The sequence below is a fragment of the Dendrobates tinctorius genome, unplaced genomic scaffold, assembly GCF_039654945.1.
Source record: "Dendrobates tinctorius isolate UK_male_01 unplaced genomic scaffold, ASM3965494v1 ptg000030l, whole genome shotgun sequence".
NCBI lineage: Eukaryota > Metazoa > Chordata > Amphibia > Anura > Dendrobatidae > Dendrobates > Dendrobates tinctorius.
The window spans coordinates 46,486,627-46,512,441 of record NW_027361698.1 but is presented as its reverse complement, the minus strand read 5'-3'; the positions used below and the strand labels follow the sequence as shown (position 1 = coordinate 46,512,441).

Here is a 25,815-nt window from a genome sequence, read left to right as displayed (position 1 = left end):
ACATCCATGTGTATGATTACACGCATGTAACTGCCACTATACCACCAAATACACCCATGTGTATGATTACATGCATGTAACTGCCACTATACCACCAAATACATCCATGTGTACTATTACATACATGTAACTGCCACTATACCACCAAATACATCCATGTGTACGATTACCTGCATGTAACTGCCACTATACCACCAAATACATCCATGTGTACGATTACATGCATGTAACTGCCACTATACCACCAAATACATCCATGTGTATGATTACACGCATGTAACTGCCACTATACCACCAAATACACCCATGTGTATGATTACATGCATGTAACTGCCACTATACCACCAAATACATCCATGTGTACTATTACATACATGTAACTGCCACTATACCACCAAATACATCCATGTGTACGATTACCTGCATGTAACTGCCACTATACCACCAAATACATCCATGTGTACGATTACATGCATGTAACTGCCACTATATCACCAAATACATCCATGTGTACGATTACATGCATGTAACTGCCACTATACCACCAAATACATCCATGTGTATGATTACCTGCATGTAACTGCCACTATACCACCAAATACATCCATGTGTATGATTACACGCATGTAACTGCCACTATACCACCAAATACACCCATGTGTATGATTACATGCATGTAACTGCCACTATACCGCCAAATACATCCATGTGTATGATTACATGCATGTAACTGCCACTATATCACCAAATACATCCATGTGTATGATTACATGCATGTAACTGCCACTATACCACCAAATACACCCATGTGTTTGATTACATGCATGTAACTGCCACTATACCACCAAATACATCCATGTGTATGATTACATGCATGTAACTGCCACTATACCACCAAATACATCCATGTGTACGATTACATGCATGTAACTGCCACTATACCACCAAATACATCCATGTGTATGATTACATGCATGTAATTGCCACTATATCACCAAATACATCCATGTGTATGATTACATGCATGTAACTGCCACTATACCACCAAATACATCCATGTGTATGATTACATGCATGTAACTGCCACTGTACCACCAAATACATCCATGTGTATGATTACATGCATGTAATTGCCACTATATCACCAAATACATCCATGTGTATGATTACCTGCATGTAACTGCCACTATATCACCAAATACATCCATGTGTATGATTACACGCATGTAACTGCCACTATACCACCAAATACACCCATGTGTATGATTACATGCATGTAACTGCCACTATACCGCCAAATACATCCATGTGTATGATTACATGCATGTAACTGCCACTATATCACCAAATACATCCATGTGTATGATTACATGCATGTAACTGCCACTATACCACCAAATACACCCATGTGTTTGATTACATGCATGTAACTGCCACTATACCACCAAATACATCCATGTGTATGATTACATGCATGTAACTGCCACTATACCACCAAATACATCCATGTGTACGATTACATGCATGTAACTGCCACTATACCACCAAATACATCCATGTGTATGATTACATGCATGTAATTGCCACTATATCACCAAATACATCCATGTGTATGATTACATGCATGTAACTGCCACTATACCACCAAATACATCCATGTGTATGATTACATGCATGTAACTGCCACTATATAACCAAATACATCCATGTCTATGATTACATGCATGTAATTGCCACTATACCACCAAATACATCCATGTGTATGATTACATGCATGTAATTGCCACTATATCACCAAATACATCCATGTGTACTATTACATGCATGTAACTGCCACTATACCACCAAATACATCCATGTGTATGATTACATGCATGTAACTGCCACTATATCACCAAATACATCCATGTGTATGATTACATGCATGTAACTGCCACTATACCACCAAATACATCCATGTGTATGATTACATGCATGTAACTGCCACTATACCACCAAATACATCCATGTGTATGATTACATGCATGTAACTGCCACTATACCACCAAATACATCCATGTGTAAGATTACATGCATGTAACTGCCACTATACCACCAAATACGTCCATGTGTACGATTACCTGCATGTAACTGCCACTATACCACCAAATACATCCATGTGTACGATTACATGCATGTAACTGCCACTATACCACCAAATACATCCATGTGTATGATTACATGCATGTAACTGCCACTATACCACCAAATACATCCATGTGTATGATTACATGCATGTAATTGCCACTATATCACCAAATACATCCATGTGTATGATTATATGCATGTAACTGCCACTATACCACCAAATACATCCATGTGTATGATTACATGCATGTAACTGCCACTATACCACCAAATACATCCATGTGTATGATTACATGCATGTAACTGCCACTATACCACCAAATACATCCATGTGTACGATTATATGCATGTAACTGCCACTATATCACCAAATACATCCATGTGTATGATTACATGTATGTAACTGCCACTATACCAGCAAATACATCCATGTGTACGATTACATGCATGTAACTGCCACTATATCACCAAATACATCCATGTGTATGATTACATGTATGTAACTGCCACTATACCACCAAATACATCCATGTGTATGATTACATGCATGTAACTGCCACTATATCACCAAATACATCCATGTGTACGATTACATGCATGTAATTGCCACTATACCACCAAATACATCCATGTGTACGATTACATGCATGTAACTGCCACTATATCACCAAATACATCCATGTGTATGATTACATGCATGTAATTGCCACTATATCACCAAATACATCCATGTGTATGATTACCTGCATGTAACTGCCACTATATCACCAAATACATCCATGTGTACGATTACATGCATGTAACTGCCACTGTACCACCAAATACATCCATGTGTATGATTACATGCATGTAACTGCCACTATATCACCAAATACATCCATGTGTATGATTACCTGCATGTAACTGCCACTATATCACCAAATACATCCATGTGTATGATTACATGCATGTAACTGCCACTATATCACCAAATACATCCATGTGTATGATTACATGCATGTAATTGCCACTATATCACCAAATACATCCATGTGTATGATTACCTGCATGTACCTGCCACTATACCACCAAATACATCCATGTGTATGATTACATGCATGTAACTGCCACTATATCACCAAATACATCCATGTGTACGATTACATGCATGTAACTGCCACTATACCACCAAATTCAACCATGTGTACGATTACATGCATGTAACTGCCACTATATCACCAAATACATCCATGTGTACAATTACATGCATGTAATTGCCACTATACCACCAAATACATCCATGTGTACGATTACATGCATGTAACTGCCACTATACCACCAAATACATCCATGTGTATGATTACATGCATGTAACTGCCACTATACCACCAAATACAACCATGTGTATGATTACATGCATGTAACTGCCACTATACCACCAAATACATCCATGTGTACGATTACATGCATGTAACTGCCACTATACCACCAAATACAACCATGTGTAAGATTACATGCATGTAACTGCCACTATACCACCAAATACAACCATGTGTATGATTACATGCATGTAATTGCCACTATACCACCATATACATCCATGTGTACGATTACATGCATGTAATTGCCACTATACCACCAAATACATCCATGTGTACGATTATATGTATGTAACTGCCACTATACCACCAAATACATCCATGTGTACGATTACATGCATGTAACTGCCACTATATCACCAAATACATCCATGTGTATGATTACATGTATGTAACTGCCACTATACCAGCAAATACATCCATGTATATGATTACATGCATGTAATTGCCACTATACCACCAAATACATCCATGTGTATGATTACATGCATGTAACTGCCACTATACCACCAAATACATCCATGTGTACGATTACATGCATGTAATTGCCACTATATCACCAAATACATCCATGTGTATGATTACATGCATGTAACTGCCACTATACCACCAAATACATCCATGTGTACGATTACATGCATGTAACTGCCACTATATCACCAAATACATCCATGTGTATGATTACATGCATGTAACTGCCACTATACCACCAAATACATCCATGTGTATGATTACATGCATGTAACTGCCACTATACCACCAAATACATCCATGTGTATGATTACATGCATGTAACTGCCACTATATCACCAAATACATCCATGTGTATGATTACATGCATGTAACTGCCACTATACCACCAAATACATCCATGTGTACGATTACATGCATGTAACTGCCACTATACCACCAAATACATCCATGTGTATGATTACATGCATGTAACTGCCACTATACCACCAAATACATCCATGTGTATGATTACATGCATGTAACTGCCACTATACCACCAAATACATCCATGTGTATGATTACATGCATGTAACTGCCACTGTTCAAAACGGAGAAGATGTAGACTTTGATGTGTTTGCTGGTTGACGTTCACCTCTGGTCTCCTGGATGTGATTAGGAAGTGTAGCCTCAGTAGTGCAGTCTCCATTTTAACCCTGTAGAGGGGGACTTGACATCTAACTGTTTATACTGTAGAGTACACAGTTGGGGATGGGGGTTATGAGAGAACAATGCCATGGCACCACACTGATCATTGTACCAGAGAGTGGCTTCTATTACACTCCCATTCCCCTCACCAAAGTGTTGTACAGGAATGTACAGAGTAATGTGAGTGGTTCCAAACGGGGGAGGTGGAGAGTGATGGAAGCCGCCTCATCCAGAATCACACCACTGTGCCCTGCACTCAGGCTGGTTTCACACTAGCGTTTTTAAGTGCAGCGCATCATGCATCGTACATGCGCCCCTATGTTTAACATGGGTGCGCATGGTCTAGCGTTTGTAAGTGTTTTTGTGCGCATGCGTTTTTTCCAGTGTGCGCCTAGGTGTGCCGGACACGCCCTGTTGCATTTTTTGTGTGCCCAACCTGTGTCAAAAAAACGCATGAGCACGGAATGCGCAAAAAAAAATCACATTACAGTCTATGGGAACGCTGGCGTGCTCATGGACATGCGCACGTCAGCGTTTAAAAACGCATGCGTTTTAAGAGTTCACATGGCAACAAACTGGTTAAAACGCATGCGCATAAAATAAGCAAACGCGTGCAAAATGCTTGATGCGTTATTTGTATGCGTTTGGACTGCACACGCAGTGCAAAAAAACACTAGTGTGAAAGTAGCCTCAGCCATGTGTGTGGAGAGCGGCTCCCGCTACACTAGCTGTGCGTCTGGCTCACTCGCCCCTGCTTCATCAACCTGTGACTGGCCGTTCCTGCTGCATTCACCACACACAGCAAAGAGCTTTCATAGTCGCTGTCCTGGGATGGGCTTTATACTAGTGTTTTTATACATTTATATTATTTTTAGATTTACTTTTAAGTTCTGTTCAAATCTTCATAAAAAACACTACCTTATCTATTTCTAGGACAATCTGTCATTGTTTGCAAGGTACACAGTTAGTACAAAACTTTTCACTTCGGGCCTGTTCAGACTAAATTTTTCTAGAGTCTTTTGGAAAGAGTTGGCTCCAAAAATGTGATAAATACTGTTAATATTGAAAACCAAGTTGCTGTCTGTTCAGTGTACTGATAGATTTTTAAAGGATCCCTCTCAATTATTTTTTTTTTATATTATCTAAACCTGTGTAAGTGTGTGTGCAATGTAATGTACTCTAAGTGCGTTAATATATTTACCGAACACCGTCTTCACCGATTTACGATTGCAGCTCCATTCCTCTTACATAGTTACACAGTTATATAGGTTGAAAAAAGATCTAGGTCCATCAATTTCAACCTTTCTCCACCAATTATATATTTGTCACTAATTTAACTATGACCCAAAATGTTATGTGTAAGGAGGAATTCATTCAGCCCTTTTTTAAAAGCTGGTATAGTGTCTGCCATTACTACTTCTTGTGATAGGGCCTTCAACAGTCTGACTGCACTAAGTGTAAAGAACCTTTTCCTAACGAGTTGCCTGAATCGCCTTTCTTCCACCCGTAAAGAGTGCCCCCTGGTCCTTAGTATGGTCTTTGGAAGGAATAAGTCGTGTGCCAGTCCTTTGTACTGACCACATATATTTATACATGCAAATGAGATCTCCACTGAGGCGTCTTTTTTCTAAACTAAACCAGCCCAACTTTTCCAACCTCTCATCATATGAGAGGCCTTCCATCCCTTGTAATAAAATAGTTGCTCAGATTTGAACTGACGCTAACTTCTGAATATCCTTTTTAAAATGTGGAGCCTCAAACTGGATCCCGTATTCTGCATGTGGCCTCACCAGTAATTTATAAAGAGGTAACAATACAATTGGATCGTGGGATTTTATCTCTTTTTACACATCCTAAAATCTTCTTGTTTTCTTTTGTGGCTGCTTCTTGACATTGAGTACTACTGCTCAGCTCACTTGTAACCAGAATACCCAAGTCCTTCTCCTGTTGTGTAGTCCCAAGTATGGTCCCATTTAATGTATAAGCAGCAATAGGATTACTCCGTCTTAGGTGCATTACTCTACATTTATCTACATTAAACCTCATTTGTCAAGTGTTTGCCCATTCAGAGATCTTATCCAGATCGTTTTGCAATATTGTGAAGTCAAGGTCAGATTTTAATATCCTATATAGTTTGGTGTCGTCAGCAAAGACTGACACTTCACTCTAAATCCCATCAACGAGGTCATTAATACAGAGGTTAAAAAGAATTTGTCCTAGCACAGATCCCTGCGGTACCACACTGCTGACTATATCCCATTTAGAGAACAAACCATTTATGATGACTTTGTTTCCTGTCTTTTATCCAATTCCTTACCCATCTGCATATACAGTAGTTTCCCCTAGTCCCTGATCCTGTAGCTTCAGAATAAGGCTGTTATGTGGTGCAGTATCAAATGTCTTTGCAAAGTCCAGATAAATCACATCAGCTGCATTACCAACATCCAGATTTGATCTTACCACCTCATAGAAACCCATAATGTTAGTTAGATATGACCTATTCTTCAACAATCCATGCTGGTTGTCAGCTATTATATTATTTACAATATATGTCTGCAGATCATCTCTTAGTGCCCTCAAAAGCTTTGCACACTAGTGATGTCAGACTTACCGGACAGTAGTTGCCTGGATCCACCTTCTTACCTTTCTTAAATATCAGTACCACGTCAGCCATCCTTCAATCTTGTGGCACCACCCCTGTTACAAGAGAGTCTTAGAATATAAGATACAGCAGTCTGTCAATTACTGAGCTCAATTCCCTCAGTATCTGTGGATGAATGCCGTTTGGGCCAGGGGATTTTTCAATGTTTAATTTGCTCAGACACAAGCGTACTTCTTTTTGTGTTAAGCTAGTTATATCAGGTGGTGAACTTTGATTTTTGCCTTGTTCAAAGATCACTGGAACAGACAGATCATTGGTAAACATGGATGAAAAGTGCCTGTTTAATATCTCAGCCTTTTCTTTGTCCTCTGTAATTATCTTATTATCGTCTTTTAAGGGGCCGATACCATCTGGTTTTTTCTTTTTCATATTGATGTACTGTATTTATAAAAAAAAATTGGTAATTTATTTCAACCCCTTATCGACCAGGGGTATTTTTGTTTTTGCGTTCTCAGTTTTTGCTCCCCTTCTTCCCAGAGCCATAACCTTTTTATTTTTCAGCCAAAATGGCCATGTGAGGACTTGTTTTTTGCAGACAAGTTGTACTATTATTGGTTTTAACACATCGTGTACTGGAAAACAGGAGAAAAATTCCAAGTGCAGTGAAATTGCAAAAAAGTGCAATTCCACACGTTTGTTTTGTTTGTTTTTTTTTTGTTTTATTTTTTTACCATGTTCACTAAATGAAAAAAATCCAATTTTGGTAATAAAAAAAAGTCGCCATTTTTCGAGACCTGCATCTCTATTTTTCGTGATTTGGGCTATAGGTGAGGGCTTATTTTTTGTGCACCGAGCTGACGTTTTTATTGATCCCATTTTGTGTAGATATGATCTTTTGATCGCCCATTATTGCATTTAATTGCAATGTAGCGGCGAACAAAAAAAGTAATTCTTGCCTTTTGAATTTTTTTCTCTTTGCGCTGTTTACCGATCTGGTTAATTCTTTTTTTATATTGATAGATCGGGCGATTCTGAATGCGGTGATACCAAATATGTGTATGTTTGATTTTTTTTTTATTGTTTTATTTTGAATGGGGTGAAATGGGGGCAATTTGAACTTTTATAGGTTTTTTATTCTTTAAAAAACATTTTTTTTTACTTTTGCATGCTTCAATAGCTTCCATGGGAGCCTAGAAGCTGCTCTTGTCCAATTGGTTCTGCTACGTACAGATGATGATCAGATCGCCTGTATGTAGCAGAAATGCTCACTTGCTATGAGCACCGACCACCAGGCGGTACTCATAGCAGTCCAGCTATTACAACCATAGAGGTCTGCTGGAGACCTCTGGTTGTCATGCCAACCCGTCTGTGACTCGCGATCACCGATGGTCAGAATCTCCAGCACGCTTACCGGAAGCGCGAGTTAATTGCTGCTGTCATAGATTGACAGCGGCATTTAATAGGTTAACAGCAGCGGATGGATCATGATTACACCCGCAGCTCATATAGGCAAAACAGCTGACATGTTCCGGGAAAGATGCGGGCTCAGCACCGGAGGGCTTCTGACGTGGGCTTACTATTGTGCCCAACGTCTGAAAGGGATTAATGTCGCTGATGATTTGTTTTTCTGTAGATAACTTTGCTACCTTGATTTATATTTTGCATTTCTTACTTACATTTTTATACTCCTGAAATGCTATTTCTGTATTCTTGGCCATCAAGATTTTCAATGCCCTTTCTATTTCAACTTCTGGCTATATTTATGAGACTGAAGTCACGTTTACAATGTAGATCTATGGAACATTAGAACAAGCTTCCATAAACTTACATTGTAAAAGCCACTTCCAGATCATACGTGTGTCACTAGAGTCAGAAGAGGACTGGAGCGGTGCAGGAAACTGGAGACGACTGAGATTATTAAGTACAGTATATTACCGCACTTAAAGGGGTTGTCCACTACTAGGATAACCCCTTCTTAAACTAAATGTTCAGCCCCAATAAAATAATAAAACCTATACTTGCCTCCCGTGCCGGCGCTGTTCCCGCGGTGTCGGCACTCGCTGTCCCCTGGGGTGTGATGCGGTGCTGTGATGCTGGGGCTCAATCAGCTCTGGCGTCACTGTCTCTGCCTTCAAACAAACTGAACAGGAAGAGGAAGCCAGAGATCATCTGCAGCCCAGATTTCCTCTTCTTGTTCAGTTTGTCCGAAGGCGGATACAGTGATGTCAACACTGCTTGGGTGCCGGGCACCACGTGTCATTCCACCACATCACAGCCCTGGGACCACAAGTTCCTACACGGCTGGAATGGAGCCGGCATGGGAGGTGAGTATAGGCTTTATTATTTTATCGGGGCCAAACATTTAGTTTAAGAAGGAGTTGTCCTAGTAGTGGACAACCCCTTTAACACTACATTAGACACATGTTTACACACGTTTAGCTCATAAAAAATATTATTGGGAATGCTTCTTTAATTAGCTCCAGGTTTTCAAAAATGGCAAGGATTTAAAACAAGTGACCTGGCAATATTGCAGGCATTTTCCGCTATGAAGCCGCACCACATATTACAGTAGAAGTCAATGGGAAGACTATTGAAACACCAGAAAGACGCCATAGTGTCTTTTTGAAAATTTTTATGTGTTATTGAGACCTTTTAAAAGCTAGCATTTTATTTGTAGCTTAGAGGATTTCAAAAACATAAGAAAATTGACCACAAAAAGTAAAAATGTTCTCAAAATGTTTACAGAAAATGCTTGAGGAAAATACTAACAAAACTCTTCAGGCAAAAGTTAACAAAATGCTATAAAAGCCTGCTTCAGGACAAAAGAAAAAATGCTTAGAAAATGCCGCATAGAACAACCGATTCCTGAAGTGATTTCTGGCTGAAAAACTCATCGTCTTTGCCTCAAAATACGTCCTTTGCACATACCGTATAAAGGGAACAAATGTGTGTGCTTGTGGTGACACTTTGGGTTTATCAACAGTTCTTGAAACTTTGCAATTGAAACAATAATGTAAAATATCATAAAAGCACAACAGAAAGGACATGCATTTACAAAAAAAACCAACAAGACAGTTTTATGAAATAATTAGATTTTTTCTTTGGTTTGTCACTCACTTGCATTTAATATTTGGCAACAATTTTTTCATTTTTCATAGCTACAAATTGCTTAAAGGGAATCTGTCGCCAAGCTTTTGCTATGTAACCTGAGAGCAGTATGATGTAGGGGGCTGAGAACTTGATAAGAGATGTGTCACTTGCTGGTCTGTCATTCTGATACAATCACTGTTTCCTTTGCTGCAATTCCAGTAGTGGTCATAGTGCTGTATAACCCACCCCCACCACTGAGTGGCAGCTTTCTTTGTACAAAGCTGCTAATCAGTGGTGGGGCCGTGGTTACACAAAACAGTTGACTAAGAGGCACAAGACACTTAGTCCTGTAGTGCTAAAACTCTGATTTTATTGAAACAGGAACACAAAGCCTAGTAAGTGACATATCACTGGAAATGTGGTCCCTGCTCCTACAACATGCTGGTTTTAGATTATAACACAAAGAAAAAACACAGTATGACAAACGTGCAAAAATACTCTGTTGTAAAAATATATAACAGTAGACAGCCAGTGCTAGTAAAAAATAACAAGAACAGGGTATTTAGTTGATACATTTTTTGCAAAAAATTTATACGAAGCCACTCCACCACATCACGGTAACTCTTCTCGGAGCAGTCCTATCTAATGTATTTAAAACCTGATCATGTGAACAATACCTACATGAGCAGGATTCAGAAAGGCGCTGCACGGTATGGGCACGCTGGGCAAAATGGCTCTTGTGCATGCCCCACAAGAGAGAGGCTGGGATCTTCCAAAGCTTGCATAAGCAAGAAATTAGTGGATTAAAAACACATGAGACCTGCACAAGAATGAACAGGTCAGTAAGAAACTGTTCACACCACCTAAAGACTGAAACACAAAGAAAAAACAAAGTATGACAAACGTGCAAAATTACTCTGTTGTAAAAATATATAACAGTAGACAGCCAGTGCTAGTAAAAAATGATAACAAGAACAGGGTATTTAGTTGATACATTTTTAAATGTATACAAAGCCACTCCACCACGTCACGGTAAATCCTTCTAGGAGCATTCCTATCTAATGTATTTAAAACCTGATCATGTGAACAATACCTACATGAGCAGGATTCAGAAAGGCGCTGAACGGTATGGGCACGCTGGGCAAAATGGCTCTTGTGCGTGTCCCACCATGATTATGTAGCAAAAACCTGCTGACATATTCCCTTTAAGGGCTATTCACATCTGGTTATGTGAACATACTTCACATAAAACTTCCCTTCCTTAAGCCAAACATAACGATAGGCCGCCATTGATCTAACAGAGGCCAGAAGTCTTTCATTTTGACCTCTGCTAGGATAGAATGACAACATACCCTTTTTTACTGTTTTGTAGTGGCAGACTTGCACTATTTTATGCAATGGGCCACCAAAAAGCAAAAAACATACAATGTGCAGTATAATTTTTTTTATCATAGTGGACAATATCCAACATATTCTGCTACATGACTATACAGTGATATATGACTATGACCAAGGCTGGGAATGCTGTTATCCCTGAACGAGATGTGAAGAGTCCTACTTCTACTATGTAACTGTCATCAGAGCTCCCATCATGCTTTGCTCTCTTCTAGCAAAAAGCTAGAAAAAGGTTGGAATTCACTTTAGATGTGATTAGAGAAGGTCAAGTCCTGTAACCTAGGATCAGTACAAGTTTATATTTTTGTGGATGTACTTATAAATGTAAATTTCGACTTCAGAGGTAGATGGCGTTATGCACAAGGTGCCCACGTCTCAGTAATTTGCATCTTTACGGCACCCTTTATTATTTTGTAGAGCCAAGAAGAGTTGCCACCACCATAAAACAAAATGAGATTCTTTTTCATGCTAGTAGTTTATTGCCTTGTATTGCACAAGAGCTGAGCCGATTCCCAGTGCCCCGATATAAGGTGCACACTAATGGTGTGCACTCCTTTCTGTACTTACTTCTGAAAGTATGACTTTTTTATATTCCCGATCTGCATATGTGTTTTGCTTGGCAGCTGTCCTATCTTAACAAAAGAATATCATTAAAGACTTTTTTTCTTTTGGTTGAGTAAGACAGCTGCAGGTACTGGCACAATACAGAAATCCATAATCACGGAGAGTAACTAAAGCATATTGCCGTTTTTTCACTAGAACAAAACACATCTGGCAGAAGCTCTGATAATTTGTTATCTGTGCATCATGAATAATGCACCAGCTACAGCTGGCACATCCTAAACCTATTTGCCAAGCTATGAAATAGAGCACATTTTATTTCTCAATACTTTTGTCTGTGTTAAACGTCTAGCTTTTCAAATCTCCTTAATCAGTATCATCCACATCTCCACTGACGCCGCGTGCTCCAGGTTGATTTTTACCTTCAAGTTTCTTTTTGTGTTACATTTAAGTAGCTTTAACAAGCTTTTTGTGTATCTTTCAGAAGGCAGCAATATTTGCTGCTACTCATTTTAGTAATGTTTAACTTTTTACTGCCTCTCTGGCTCCTTAAATTTTGATTACTGTAATGTGTTTTCAATCTAGATTTCATAGCCATATAAAATAACATATAAAGCACAAAGTGTTGTAGCAAGCAGCACCACTCATTTTATTATCTAAACGTTGAGCTAAATTAAATCTCTTAAAGGGAATCTATCAGCAGGTTTTTGCTACCTCATCTGAGAAGCAGCCTGATGGCAAAGTGAAGATGAATCCAACGATGTATCACTCAGTTTATGCGGTGCAGCTGTTCTCACACAATCAGAGTTTTTAGATTTAGCACACAGCAGAGCTGAGGAAGCTAACTCCGCCCACACCAAGTTTTGTATATACAGTGTCCATAGACAGTGAGCTGCCTATCAGCTGGACTAGCTTTCATACCCTGCTGAGTTCCAGTAATGATGAGCTCCTGTGTCACGATACATTTTTGGATTTGTGGCAGATCTGCATTCTCTCATATAAACTTTTTTCCTTTCAGGCCATCGGTGGTTAATGTCTGTTTTTCCCCCCGGTGGCTGGTGTAATTACATCACCGCTAAGTTTGCTGATGCAGATGGTGACCACTCCCACCATCCTTTAAAAGGTCACCTGATGCATCAGCTGACCGTTGGTGTTAGATGTCATTCTGCAGCGACCACTGGCAGGAGCTTGCTGGGAGCGGTGGTACCTCAGCTGTCTATGGTGCATCTGGTGCCGTGATCCTGCTGTGCAGTGCTTTACAGCAGAAAGTGTTGTTTGTCTTTACTCTGTTTGTCATATCTACCCTTGGTGTCATATTAGTGCAGCGGTGGTACCAGTGTCTTCACTTGCCAACTTAGGGATAGGTGCAGGGCAAGCGAGGGCCAAGGTATCCTGCTCGGTGACATGTTAAAAAAACCTTTATAGGGACGCTAGTAAGAGCAGGGCACAGCCTCAGGTGAGTGCTGGAGGTGTCCATTTCCCCGTTCCCTATCGCAGGGCCCACCGTTGTAATTGTGTCCTCAGTGTTCCCTTGTTTGTTTGCTGTTTGGTGACTGACCAATCGTTGGGTCGCGTCGCACTGGTCAGTCACTGCGTGACATCCTGATGCCAAAACAATCATTGCAAACGACCACAAAGCTTTATAAGAGGCATGGCTGAAATCTTTTTTTTAACCCCTACAGCATGGTGTCTTCAAAATAAAACAGCAAATACCTGCTGACAGATTACTTTTTAAAAATGCATAGAAAAAGCGTAAATCTATCTGCAAGTTTGTACTTCAATCATCACATATCTTTCTCTTCTCTCTATGAAATTTGTTTGTATACTGCAGTTTTTCTGCCTCTAAAAATGGTGTCCCAAGCTAGAGAAAAGCAAATAATATAATCATACTATAGCCCCCAGTAATGGCACAGATCTCCACTTTGACTCGGAAGCTCGCAAGGTGGAGGAGGAGTACTGCTATTGGCTTGTATCATTGTAGATGACCTATTTGGAGCTTTTTGGGTTGAAGACAGGCTCAAAAATCAGCTCCCAAACGTATTGCCAGTCTTGAGAAGACGTTTTTTTTCAAGAAAAAGTGCATCTTTTAAGAAAATCATGATCTTTATGCAGGACAATTTTCTATCGCATGCATCAAAGTATTTCACTGTTGGAGTGCCGAAAAGGAACCTGTCACGTGTAAAGACTATTTATCTGTGGATATGGGGTTAATCTACAAGACGATAGCATAGTGAACCTGCCTGGCGCCCGCACTTAGAGCCCCACTGCTGGGTGGAAATAAACTTTATTGTTCCAGTCACTGGGATGGCGCCGGCAAGAGTTCAGTCACTGCTCTGTGTACAGAGAGTGGCGTCTGTAACCACGCCCCCGAACTGATCCTAATGCTGAGCATGCTGTCAGTGCTGACGACATGGTTACAGCTGCCGCTCGTCATCCACAGAGTGTCCCCCATTGTGTACCTGTGCAGGCACACTTCTCTCTGCTCTGCCAAGGGCAGAGCAAAGTTCTGTAGTGCATATGCGCTGGCTTTACATGTGGGTCATTAGCGCTCTTTGGTCTTTCACCACAGTACTTTGCAAAGAGGGCAAAGAGAATTGTTCCTGTGCAGAAGTTCAATGGGGTACACTGCGTGAATGACATAGGATGCGTCATCCACATGAAGCAGGGCAGGACGACATTGATTGTAAGAAGAGAGGAGGCGCAGAATCAAGACCATAGATGCCCATGGGACTGGACTGCACCCCCTGAGTATAAAAGCTCTATTTTTTTTTGCGTTGCAGAGCGGATTGCGGTCATATATACAGCTTACTAGGATATTGTAACTGAGGGCTGAAAGATGCTGGCCTTGCTTTATACAGAGAAAACCTAGTGACAGGTTCCCTTTAAGGGGATATTACCTTTTGACATACCACTGGCATATTAAAATAGCTGTAGGTATTATCGAGGCAGGGGTTCTTTTTAAACATTCCACAACTCTAAGCAACAATGGAGACTAACATGGACAGACTCTCCTTTCTTAATCATTTACTTCTTTCAAGAGTTCCAGACAATGTTAGAGTATCTCATTCTCTTGTTATATGGGAGGCCAAGAAATGGCTATACAAAGCACCATTAGTTCTTGATTTCCCTGTACCTGAGTGGTGTGTCACTCTCCTCTCATGACAAGTATATGTGAGCAGTCACGCACAGACAAGCATTTCTGTGCCCAGATGGTTGAGGTCCAATGTCTTTCAAAGCAGAAGGTTGTGCACCCTTGGTAGAAAAAAGAGTCTAAGGAGTTCACTTTGGGCTATGTGTGTTACATTTGAATTGTTCGATCTGCAGAGGATCAAGTGAGTTGAACTTTATGAAATTCATGGTTAGATGTGAATCTGAACACTTTGAGATTCGATTCACAAAAAATAAATGTTGTGTGGCATAATTTCCCACACTTGTTAAGCATCAAAACACATCTCTCGCTTTCCTTCTCTCTTTCTCTTTATTGCTCTCTCTGTCCGTCTTTCTTTGATTATTTTTCTCTCTATTTCGCTCTCTCATTTCCATGACTGAAATCCACACAAATTTATTAGCCGCAAATTTAATTTTTGGAGGAAATTCAGTGGTGCCAGCGAATTAGAATTTTAAAAATCCTCCTCATCTGTAGTGTTGAGGCATCAGTATGTGGAAAACATTAATGTTTTAGGCCATATATCTGGTGGTAAGTGGCAGAAGTTACATTGTATAAAACCATTGTGTGGTGGTATGTCATGCAGACCTACTTATATTACTAAGGGTTCACTCACATCTGCGCGTAAAACGTAGCTGAGATTCTCAGTCAGAAATCCTTTTTTTTTTTCACTTAGTATTCGTATGTCATGCGAGTGCTATGCGATATTTTTCTCCCCTAGCATCCATATTACATGTGTATGTAATGCATTTTTAACATCAGCTTTTGCATACAGTAATTCTCTATTCTTTCAAGCTAGTTTTCTAACTAGTAAAACAATCTTATATACAGATATAAATAGATAGATGATCCCCATCCCTCTTTTACCCATTTATTACCTTTAATAAATCAGATATTCCAAGGGGTCCGCTGTAAATCTGTATGATGTGTTGAGCAGTTGCATCATGTCACTGCTCAACACACCATCTGGATGTAGAAGAGTCGGAGATCGACATACGAAGTGCGATGGATTTACGGCAGACTCCTTTAGAATATTTGATTTGTTTAAGGTAATGGGTAAAAGAGGATCTGGAGTGCTTTGCACACATAAAGGACTTTTCTATGTGTGTGTTTTTGCTTTAAATAGGGTTAGTAATGGGATTGTCTTATTACAAAGCTGATATCAACCCCAAAACCATTGTCCCGCTTGCCAACACACCAGGGCAAGCGGGAAGAGCCGAGGATAAGCGCCAGAATTATGGATGCTCCATTTCTGGGGAGGCTGGTGTTATTAGTCTGGTAGAGGGCCAATATCCATGGCCCCTTCTTAGGCTATTAATATCAGCCCACAGCTGTCTGCTTAGCCTTTGCTGGTTATTAAAAATAGGGGGACCACAAACCTTTTTTTTTCTTGGTCCTCTTTTTAATAACCAGTGAAGGATAAGTAGACAGCGATGAGCTGATATTAATAGCCTGGGAAGCTCCATGTTTATTGCCCCCTTCCCAAACTATTAAGACCAGCTCTCACCAGTGTACTTACCCTCAGCTGGTTAATAAAACTAAGGGGGACCCCACACCATTTTTTCTTTAATTTATTTATTTAATAACTAAATACAAGTACAGAAAACTACACCCGCACTGCACTAGTTGTATATCTCAATGACAATCTTTCTATCTATATGTATATTCTGAATATCTCTGAACTAATCTCCCATTATCTTCCCTCACGTAATCTTCGATCCTCCCAAGACCCCCTACTCTCCTCCACACTTATTCGTTCCTCACACAACCGCCTCCAAGATTTCTCCCGAATATCCCCTATCCTCTGGAATTCCATGCCTCAACACGTCCGATTATCCACCAACCTCAGATCCTTCAAACGGAACCTGAAAACCCATCTTTTCAGGAAAGCTTACCGCCTGCAATAACCATTCTGCCGCCTCATCACCGCCTGAGCTGCTGCACCCCCGACCTTCTGTCTCTTCCCCACTATCCCACAGAATGTAAGTCCGCAAGGACAGGGTCCTCTCCCCTCTGTACCAGTCTGTCATCATAAATTTGTTTACTGTTAACGATATCTATAACTTGTAACCCCCCCCCTTCTCATGTACAGCACCATGGAATTAATGGCGCTATATAAAAAAATAATAATAATATATTCTATTCTGACGGTTCACGCTGTGAATTTACTGTACTCAGCTGATGAAATGTCGGGTTTTCTAAGCATAGGTGCATAAAAAACAAATGCCATTCGTATGGTCCATGTGCCGTGCAAATTTTTTTTCGCAATCATTGATTTGTATTGGTGAGTCTTGACTACCTTATGCGGTCCTACATTTTTTCTTCTCTCCAATTCCAGGTGAGGAAAAATTTGCAGATGAACACTACCTAATTGAATAGCATTGTTATGAGTGCATAGCAATTTTTGTGTCTCACGTTGCACTCTCCGATTTTATACGCAGATGTGAGCAGAGCCTAACATATTAATATTATACAATCCAGCCTCTCTTTTCTTGTAAAGGCTGCCATTGTGATAGGACTTGATTTTTTTTTTCTCTATGGAAGTTTTAAAGATATTCCAACCACATGGACTTATGTAATTAAACTTCAAGTTAGATTCCTTTTCACTTATATTATGGCTGATATATTTTGACTTTCGTGCACTTCAGAGCATTTACCAAAGTACACTATAAAAATGCTGTCACCAATAATATACACCACGTCTCGTTTCACAGATTTTTAGATGAAGGTTATCCTTGTTTCAGCATTATAAAGTAATTCTCAGTTTTCATTATTTTGTGACTCATTTAGGCAAAATGGACTTGGCATTTGATTAAACCCGTGTCTGCTTTCCACCTAAGAACCATTTAAATAGTTTGTTCTAGAATGAATTGCTTGTATTGCTGCTCTACTAAGTGGGATTATAATCATCAAGTGACCTCGAAATTAATCTGCAAACTTTATCCTCATGAGTCCTCACTCACCGAGGGTAAAATACTGGGGGATCAAGAGGCATTTCAGAAGATTTACGCAACAGCTGCGCGCACAGATAGGTTGTATGGCTTCACTGTCCTAATGGTATTATTAGCACTTGAAATTATTGTATCCATGTAGAATTAGTGATTGACGAGTGAGTAATACTTGAGGGCTTCAGCATTTCTGAAGAAATAAGGGTTAACATATCCACTCTGTAATAAATCATTTCTTACCTTTGCTTTTTCCTTTACAGACGTCAACTGAATGATCAGAAGAGACACAATCAAGAATTAGTCTCTAAGCTAGAAACCTCCCATGAGAAAAATATTGAGGTTAGTAGACACTGTGAGCTTACAGGGAACTTATCATCCCGAATGACATGACGAAACCCAGGGGCTTGACACTATACTGTGTGTTACACTGCAAACCATGTGCCTAAGTAATTTGCAAACATGAATAGGATGTAGAAATATATAATCCACTTCCATCTCTCCTTTTAGTGAAATAGGCGGTGCTGCACCCAGGACTAGTCATGCTGTCCTCTCTGCTAGTCCACCCACTCAGCTTTGAGAGATGTGCCGTCAAACACGTGAAACTTTGCCACATAGTCTATCTATCAAAGCGTAGTGGTCATGCAATCATTTAAAAAGCCATTACTAGTTTCTAATTTACTGGAAGCAGTGACTCACATCTGTTATACAAGTAATTTTTCTACATCATATTAATGCTCAGCACTGTATTAGTGTAGAGCAACGAAACATGCCTCTGGTTAAGGCTGGTTTCACATTAGCGTTAAAACAATGCTGCGCACTGCGTCGGTAAGCCCCGCCCCGATCCGGCTCCCTGCTCGCCCCATCCGGGATCACCGCCTACTTTCGCATTTGCACGCATGCGATCGGCGCACCCTAACTTTAGCATAGGGTGCGCAGATCATGCGCTGCCAGTGTGAAAGTAGCGTGCTGCGCACTTTTGATGGTGCGCCGTGCGCGCCGAAATGCAACATGCTGCATTTCGGCGCGCACGGCGCACCGTCAAAAGTGCGCAGCACGCTACTTTCACACTGGCAGCGCATGATCTGCGCACCCTATGCTAAAGTTAGGGTGCGCTGATCGCATGCGTGCAAATGCGAAAGTAGGCGGTGATCCCGGATGGGGCGGGCAGGGAGCCGGGGCGGGGCTTACCGACGCAGTGCGCAGCGTTGTTTTAACGCTAATGTGAAACCAGCCTAAGTCATTGGACTGACAGGTTTCCTTTAAACACACTTTTCTTTTACATACTTCTATCTTATTTTTTGTACCATCAAGATCTAAAGAAATTAAATTTTAGAAATAAATCTTTTACAATGGCTGTTCTTAAAGGGGTATTCACATCTCCAAGATCCTATACCAATATCTAGTAGGTGCATTAATAATAACATTAGTTATACCTCCGATTAGAAATGTAGTATAGTTTTTCTGATTCGCTATGTGTCTTTCCTTATGTGCAGGCATTGCAGGACCTTAGGTATCCATGGTAGCGACCACTGATATAGTGACAGCTAGTTTCTAGTGGTCATAACCATGGATACCTAAGGTCCTGCAATGCCTGCACAAGAGAAAAGAGACATAGTGAATCAGAAAAACTATATTACATTTCTAATTGGCGGTATTTGCTATTATTATTATTATTATTATTATTATTATTATTATTATTATTATTCCTACTACATATTGGATCTTGGCGATGGGAGCACCCCTACAAAAAAGTAATAAAAAAGCAATTAGATATAAATTGATAAATACATTTAATTATGTATTTGTGTCCCTGTTGTCTTAATGGCAATTATAAGGTTTTTCAAAATTGCTGACATCAGTAAACACAAAACCCATCCTAAGCACATAACAGGAGCAGGACGGGTTGTGTGAGTGGAGTAAATAAATCATTAAAAAATTAAAAGTATTTATCAATTTATAATAATGCTGATTTTTTTTTGTGGGGGAGGGTATGTCATTCTTTTTTTTTTTCCTGTGGGACCTTTTTAAAGTAAAGTCCCTGAATTGGACAGTACCAGTGGGACTGAGAAATCCCATCTATAAGCATGCTGTGCGTGAACATTGTCTCTAAGGAAAAGAGGTTATTCATTCCACAGCAACCAGTCATGTTTCAAGTTTTTCAAACTCTTTAGAGAATAAATCTTTTCTCTATGGACCTCTTCTGTGATGCAGCTCTCTTGAATAAAGTTGGAGCAGTGGAGACTTTAGGATCAGAAATAGTGTCTGCTGAGATCAGGGTCTTGTGCACATAGTGGGACAAATCCTTGGAAAGTCAGTCATTAATAGCTTACATTTTCTTGTATGCGTGACTTCTTCAGTAAAGCTCAGGAAACGTTCCCACATTGTGAACATTGAGGAGGACGTGCCATGATTGTGTTGTCAGCCAACTATGACAAGTTGTGGATGGAAATGAAAATCCCTATCAGCTGATTTTAGTTCATTTTTTTTCACACAATATCTAACAGAATTTGATGTTTTCATTTGTCAAGTGTTATCATTTTCATAGACATTCTAATAAAACTGATAAACGACTTGTAAATGTGTTATAGATGAAAGTGCGTGTTAGGAATTTACCGGGGAATTAGAACCATTCACTGGGAGCATCACATGCTTGAAACAAAGTTGTTTACCCACATTTTTAGAAAGGTACAAACAATTTTGTCATGACAATTTTGAGTTTGAAATTATGTCCAATTTGCCTTTTTTTTTTCCTCTGTTTCTATTTATATGCGAGAAATACTTCATTTTCTGGAACAATTTCAAGGGTGCCAACACTTTCGGCCATGACTATCTATCTATCTATCTATCTATCTATTTAGATAGTGATGGCTCTTTCTTCAGAATGAAAAACCTCCAAGACTTTCAACTAACTCATCTTTTTGTTAATTAGTTTGAAAGTGTGGTAGCGGATTTACAAGAGAAAAGCATGAGGCTTCAGAAACGCCTGGACCAAGCAGAGGAGCGAGCAGTAGAGGCTTCCAAACAGGTATCCCCAAATGAGAGGCAATCTTGTAACGTATGACTTCAGATGAGCATTTCTTCCACATATAATATCAAGCTCCTAATGAAGGCAAATGTAATGGATGCCTGCTCTGTGTTCTGAGCTGAAGCAGCAAATTCCGCTTCTAACAAAGGTCTGCCCTGAAACTTTCATGTCTCAGAACCTATATTTCATGTTGGTAAAGCTGGTGCATGAGCCTTACCTGGAGGTCTGCAATAGAGATTTTTGCTCAGAATTACACTTAAAATCGCCCCAACGTATTTGGAGGCCTGGCAAAGAGAGCTCCAGATTACGTTGTCGGAACAAGATCATCTCAAAATCTTTACACTCTCTCATAAAATGTCCATTTCTTGTAGTGCACAGGAGAAAAATTTTAAAATTCTTACACGCTGGTACAGATGCCCTGACGTACTTCATAAGATCTTCCCCACAGTACCAGATACCTGCTGGAGATGCGGAGTCAAAATTGGTACTATGAAACTTATATGGTGGGATTGCTCCTGGATAAGGTCATTCTGGGATTCAATTTTTGAAGTATACTTTCAACTGTCGGGTATTCGAGTAATCCCCACTCTTCAAATAGCCTTACTGTCCCTAATTCCTGGATCTCTCTCTGTGACCAAAAGAGGTATCTTGCGTTTTTTTCTCATCGCTGCTCGTATGATTATTCCAAGACATTGGAAGACAACTACCACCCCCTCTATGAGGGAATTTTTGGAGGAGATAAATAGATTGGAGCGTATGGAATCCCTGATGGCAGATGACAGTGACAAATGGGATGCACATGCTAGCACGTGGACTTCCTGGCTCATTTTCCGAGAGACTCCGGAATATTCATCTTGGCACAGATAAGGGGCTATACTGTGGTCGTTTATCCCCCAGGTGCCTTTAACAGATATTTGTAATCTTTATGAAGATTCGGATATTTGTGCGTATGAGCTCTCTGGACGCCCGACTTACTCCTATCTATCTATCTATTCCCCCCCCCCATACCCTCTTCTCTTTCCTATACCTATCTCTTTCTTCCCTCTTTTCTCTTTCTGATCTTCACTCAGTCTTTATAGTTAAAATAGTTTCTATAATACTATTTTGAGAAGTCTTACCATGACACGGTATAATCTGAATTGATTTGCTTTCTCTGTTTTTTCTGTTTTCTTTTCTTATTTTACCATTCCTATCTTGGTAAAAGTATTCACAATACAGTGCTATTTGCCTGATCCACATGTTTGAATTAACTTTAACCGATGTACATTTACATTTTATATGTGATATGAGCGATACTTTGTTCACTTTGCCTTAAACGTAATAAAATTATTTACGGAAAAAGAATTACACTTAAAATCAAACCTGACATAAAACTAATAGTTCAGCATATTTTCCCTACTGTTCATGTAAAAGTGTCAGAATCTAAAATGTAAGTGTACATTTCGGTCCAGTTTTATGAATGTACATTTGGTCTTCTGACACATGTTAAATAGAAGAACCAGATACATTCAGGTGTGGTCAAGTAAGATGATTTGTCATACTCAGCATGGCTCACTGTGACTGTATTATTTTGCCTTAAGTCTCACTGAAATTGAATGAATTAGGAGCCGATGTGTTCAGTTAGTGTAAAGAGAAGAGAAGTCTTCATTAACGCTGTTTAGTTTGACACACTGGCGGTCACAAAACCAATGCACAGTAATAATAGTGGCCAAGGCAACCAGCCATATATTTTCCTCCATATTCTAAGCTTACTTGCAAATTGTTGCACTTCCTTACTGGATGGTTTAGTCATAATTTTAATGGGGCAACTTCTTGGTCACCCTCTGATCTTATTCACGGTGTGTCACATTGGGAAAACGCTCTACATTGTAGTCTGTAAGTGTAAAGTCCAGCATCTTTGTAGTATCTCTCTGCATCTGGTACGACCTGGGATTACGGTAGCTTTTGGATATTATGATGATTTCCTAATTATGGCATATCCAATAAGATCTGGAAACATATTGGGTGTTTATGTAGTGCTACTCCAAACGAGATAAAAAGAAAAATAATGTAAATCGCAAACAATAAAGTATAAAAAAGAGGTTCGATGTGACATTATTTAGCCGGTGTTCAAAAATGTGGGTATTCAAGAACAGGGGCTTCAGAGTCGCACCCTTCCTTAATTAACAATCACTGCTTTTTTTTTCCGTTATAAAAGACGTGCCGGTGTTATTAGGCCACCCCTTATGTGGCAGTCGCTACCTGGCAGAGAAATATGAACATACTGCTCAGTATTATTATCCCAGTGTTTAATGCTCACACATGTCTTGCCTCTTTTCGGCTCGTAATTGGGTGTTACATATGGAAGTAGAGGCATAGGCAATAGTCCAGCAATAGAAATGTTTTTTTTTTCCTGGACCAGTCATGAGAAATATTCTGACATATTCATATGCAATCAGACTAGAGTTGCACCGGGGGGGGCGTGTCATTGAACCTGAAGGCTAAGCACTCTGACACGCCCCCGGGGCACTTCCAGGCTGGTGTGATTATGGCTTTTATGCTAGATTTCTCATGACTCGGATCTCTACGAGAATGGTATGATTTTTATTAGGTGAAAAGGTTTGTACAGCCTTACCATAAGAGCGCTGGCAGGTTCCCTTTAAGAAGCTCAAGACTTCAGAACCATGTTTTTCGCCAGTAGTCTCTCCGTAATAAATACAGAAGTGATGGTCTTCCTTCACGTCTCCATTCTGGGCCCACTACAGGATCTAATGCTGCACTCTTGGGAAATCCTGTTTTGTTGCAGAATTAGAGTCGGCTTGTGCTTTATTTGTAGATCTAGAACTTTGTAGTCGTGTCCAATTATCCAGAAACATTCATACATGATGGTAAAAATCTCCTGGCAAGAATTGGCGCTTTATTACTGTATGTGACATTGTTATTCTGTCACTCAGACACATTTTCATTCTTTTAACCATTTGCATATGTTTTTGCAGCTCAGCCGTATTGTTTCCCAGAGGAGAAAAACAACTCATGAACTGGACCTTGAGAAAATCTAAAAATAAAAGTACAACTGTTATAATTGGGATTCTATAACCTGCAGTAAAACATGGAAGAGCATAAAGAATTAATGACTTCTTGTCAACGCTGCGGAGAACAGCAATATAAGCCTTTCAGTTGTGGACAATCTATGATGGGTTTATAATGAGAAAAAAATCAACATTTGCACTAATATATTTTTATTTTATACCTACAATTGTATATGTTTAATAATGTCAGTTTGTAAATTAAACTATTTATACTAAATCAACTTACTGTTATTAATTGCTTGTAATATTACTTACGAATCGCTGTATTTCTGCAGTAGTGAGCGCCATTCCTCTTTTGTTCCACCCACTTGCTTACCAAAATGTTTGCAGACAATTTTACAGTTCTAGGGGGGGTTGAAGGTTTTACCGCAGAGTCAGAAATGTGCTAAAATAAAGGAAAAAGTGTTCCTTCCCTCACAACTCTGGTAGTTCTTACAGGTCAAATTGAGACGACATCCCGTACATCATCCACATGACCGCTGCTACCAATCACTAGCCACAGTTTTTACAGGCTGTACCAGGAAAGGCGGTGCAATTTAATGGATAAGTAATGCTCATTTCTTCATTTTAGAACATTCCCTACTCTTTTAACATTTTTTAATCCCACAAAACCCCTTAAATGACTTTCATTTGTCAATACAAGCTTATTGACAGGATCATCCTGCAACGGTGGAGTATATAGTGCGCAACTAGCACAATCACACAGAACTCGGTACAGTTATTGTAAGGTGCCAATCTGCATCAATATATTACAGAATGGGGCTTCCTCTCTTTATTTGGTTTGGACAACAAGTGTGGCATGTAGCCTGCAATCTCCAGGTCCTTAGGTCAGTTGTGCCATGAACCCAAATCTCTCCATATTACAGCTCAGTGTTGTATCGGTCTTTTGTGAGGCTCTCATAGAGGTGCATGTGTCCTACATTTTATCTCCCATGTGTCACACATTTTTTTACTGAGGTTTTTTTCTGTACGAAACTGACAGGAGAACCATTTTACATAGTTTCATAGTTTTAAGGTTGAAGATAGACTTACTGTAAATCCATTGAGTTGAACCTATAGCCTAACATGTTGATCCAGAGAAGGGGGATAAAATGCCTTCTTGGCTCCATACAGCAATCAGACCAGTTCCCTGGATCGACACCCTATCACATAATCTAGTGCACATAACCTGTAATATTATATTTATCAAGAAAGGCATCAAGAACCCTCTTGAATTTTACTAGTATTTGAACTTACAACTGCTTTTACAGTAAAGAATCTGCACCTTGACTATGATTTAACCTTCTTTCCTCTAGACGTACAGGATACCTTCTTGTC

The 25,815-nt window shown here is 39.7% G+C and overlaps 1 protein-coding gene across 8 annotated transcripts in view; it reads left to right on the top strand.

Annotated features, from left to right (window-relative positions):
• Nucleotides 1–24,719, top strand: part of SCLT1 (sodium channel and clathrin linker 1) — a 312,009-nt gene extending 287,290 nt beyond the window's left edge. For 7 of the 8 annotated variants that reach the window (XM_073572082.1, XM_073572079.1, XM_073572084.1 and 4 more), the window contains 3 exons: nucleotides 18,666–18,744; nucleotides 21,335–21,430; nucleotides 24,406–24,719. In XM_073572082.1, the coding sequence (XP_073428183.1) occupies nucleotides 18,666–18,744; nucleotides 21,335–21,430; nucleotides 24,406–24,468 (238 nt within the window). In that variant the 3' untranslated portion in view covers nucleotides 24,469–24,719. Of the gene's footprint in view, nucleotides 1–18,665; nucleotides 18,745–20,993; nucleotides 21,091–21,334; nucleotides 21,431–24,405 lie in introns of all 8 variants that reach the window. The other variant, XR_012231549.1, reaches the window with a different exon arrangement.
• Nucleotides 24,720–25,815: the final 1,096 nt, after the last annotated feature.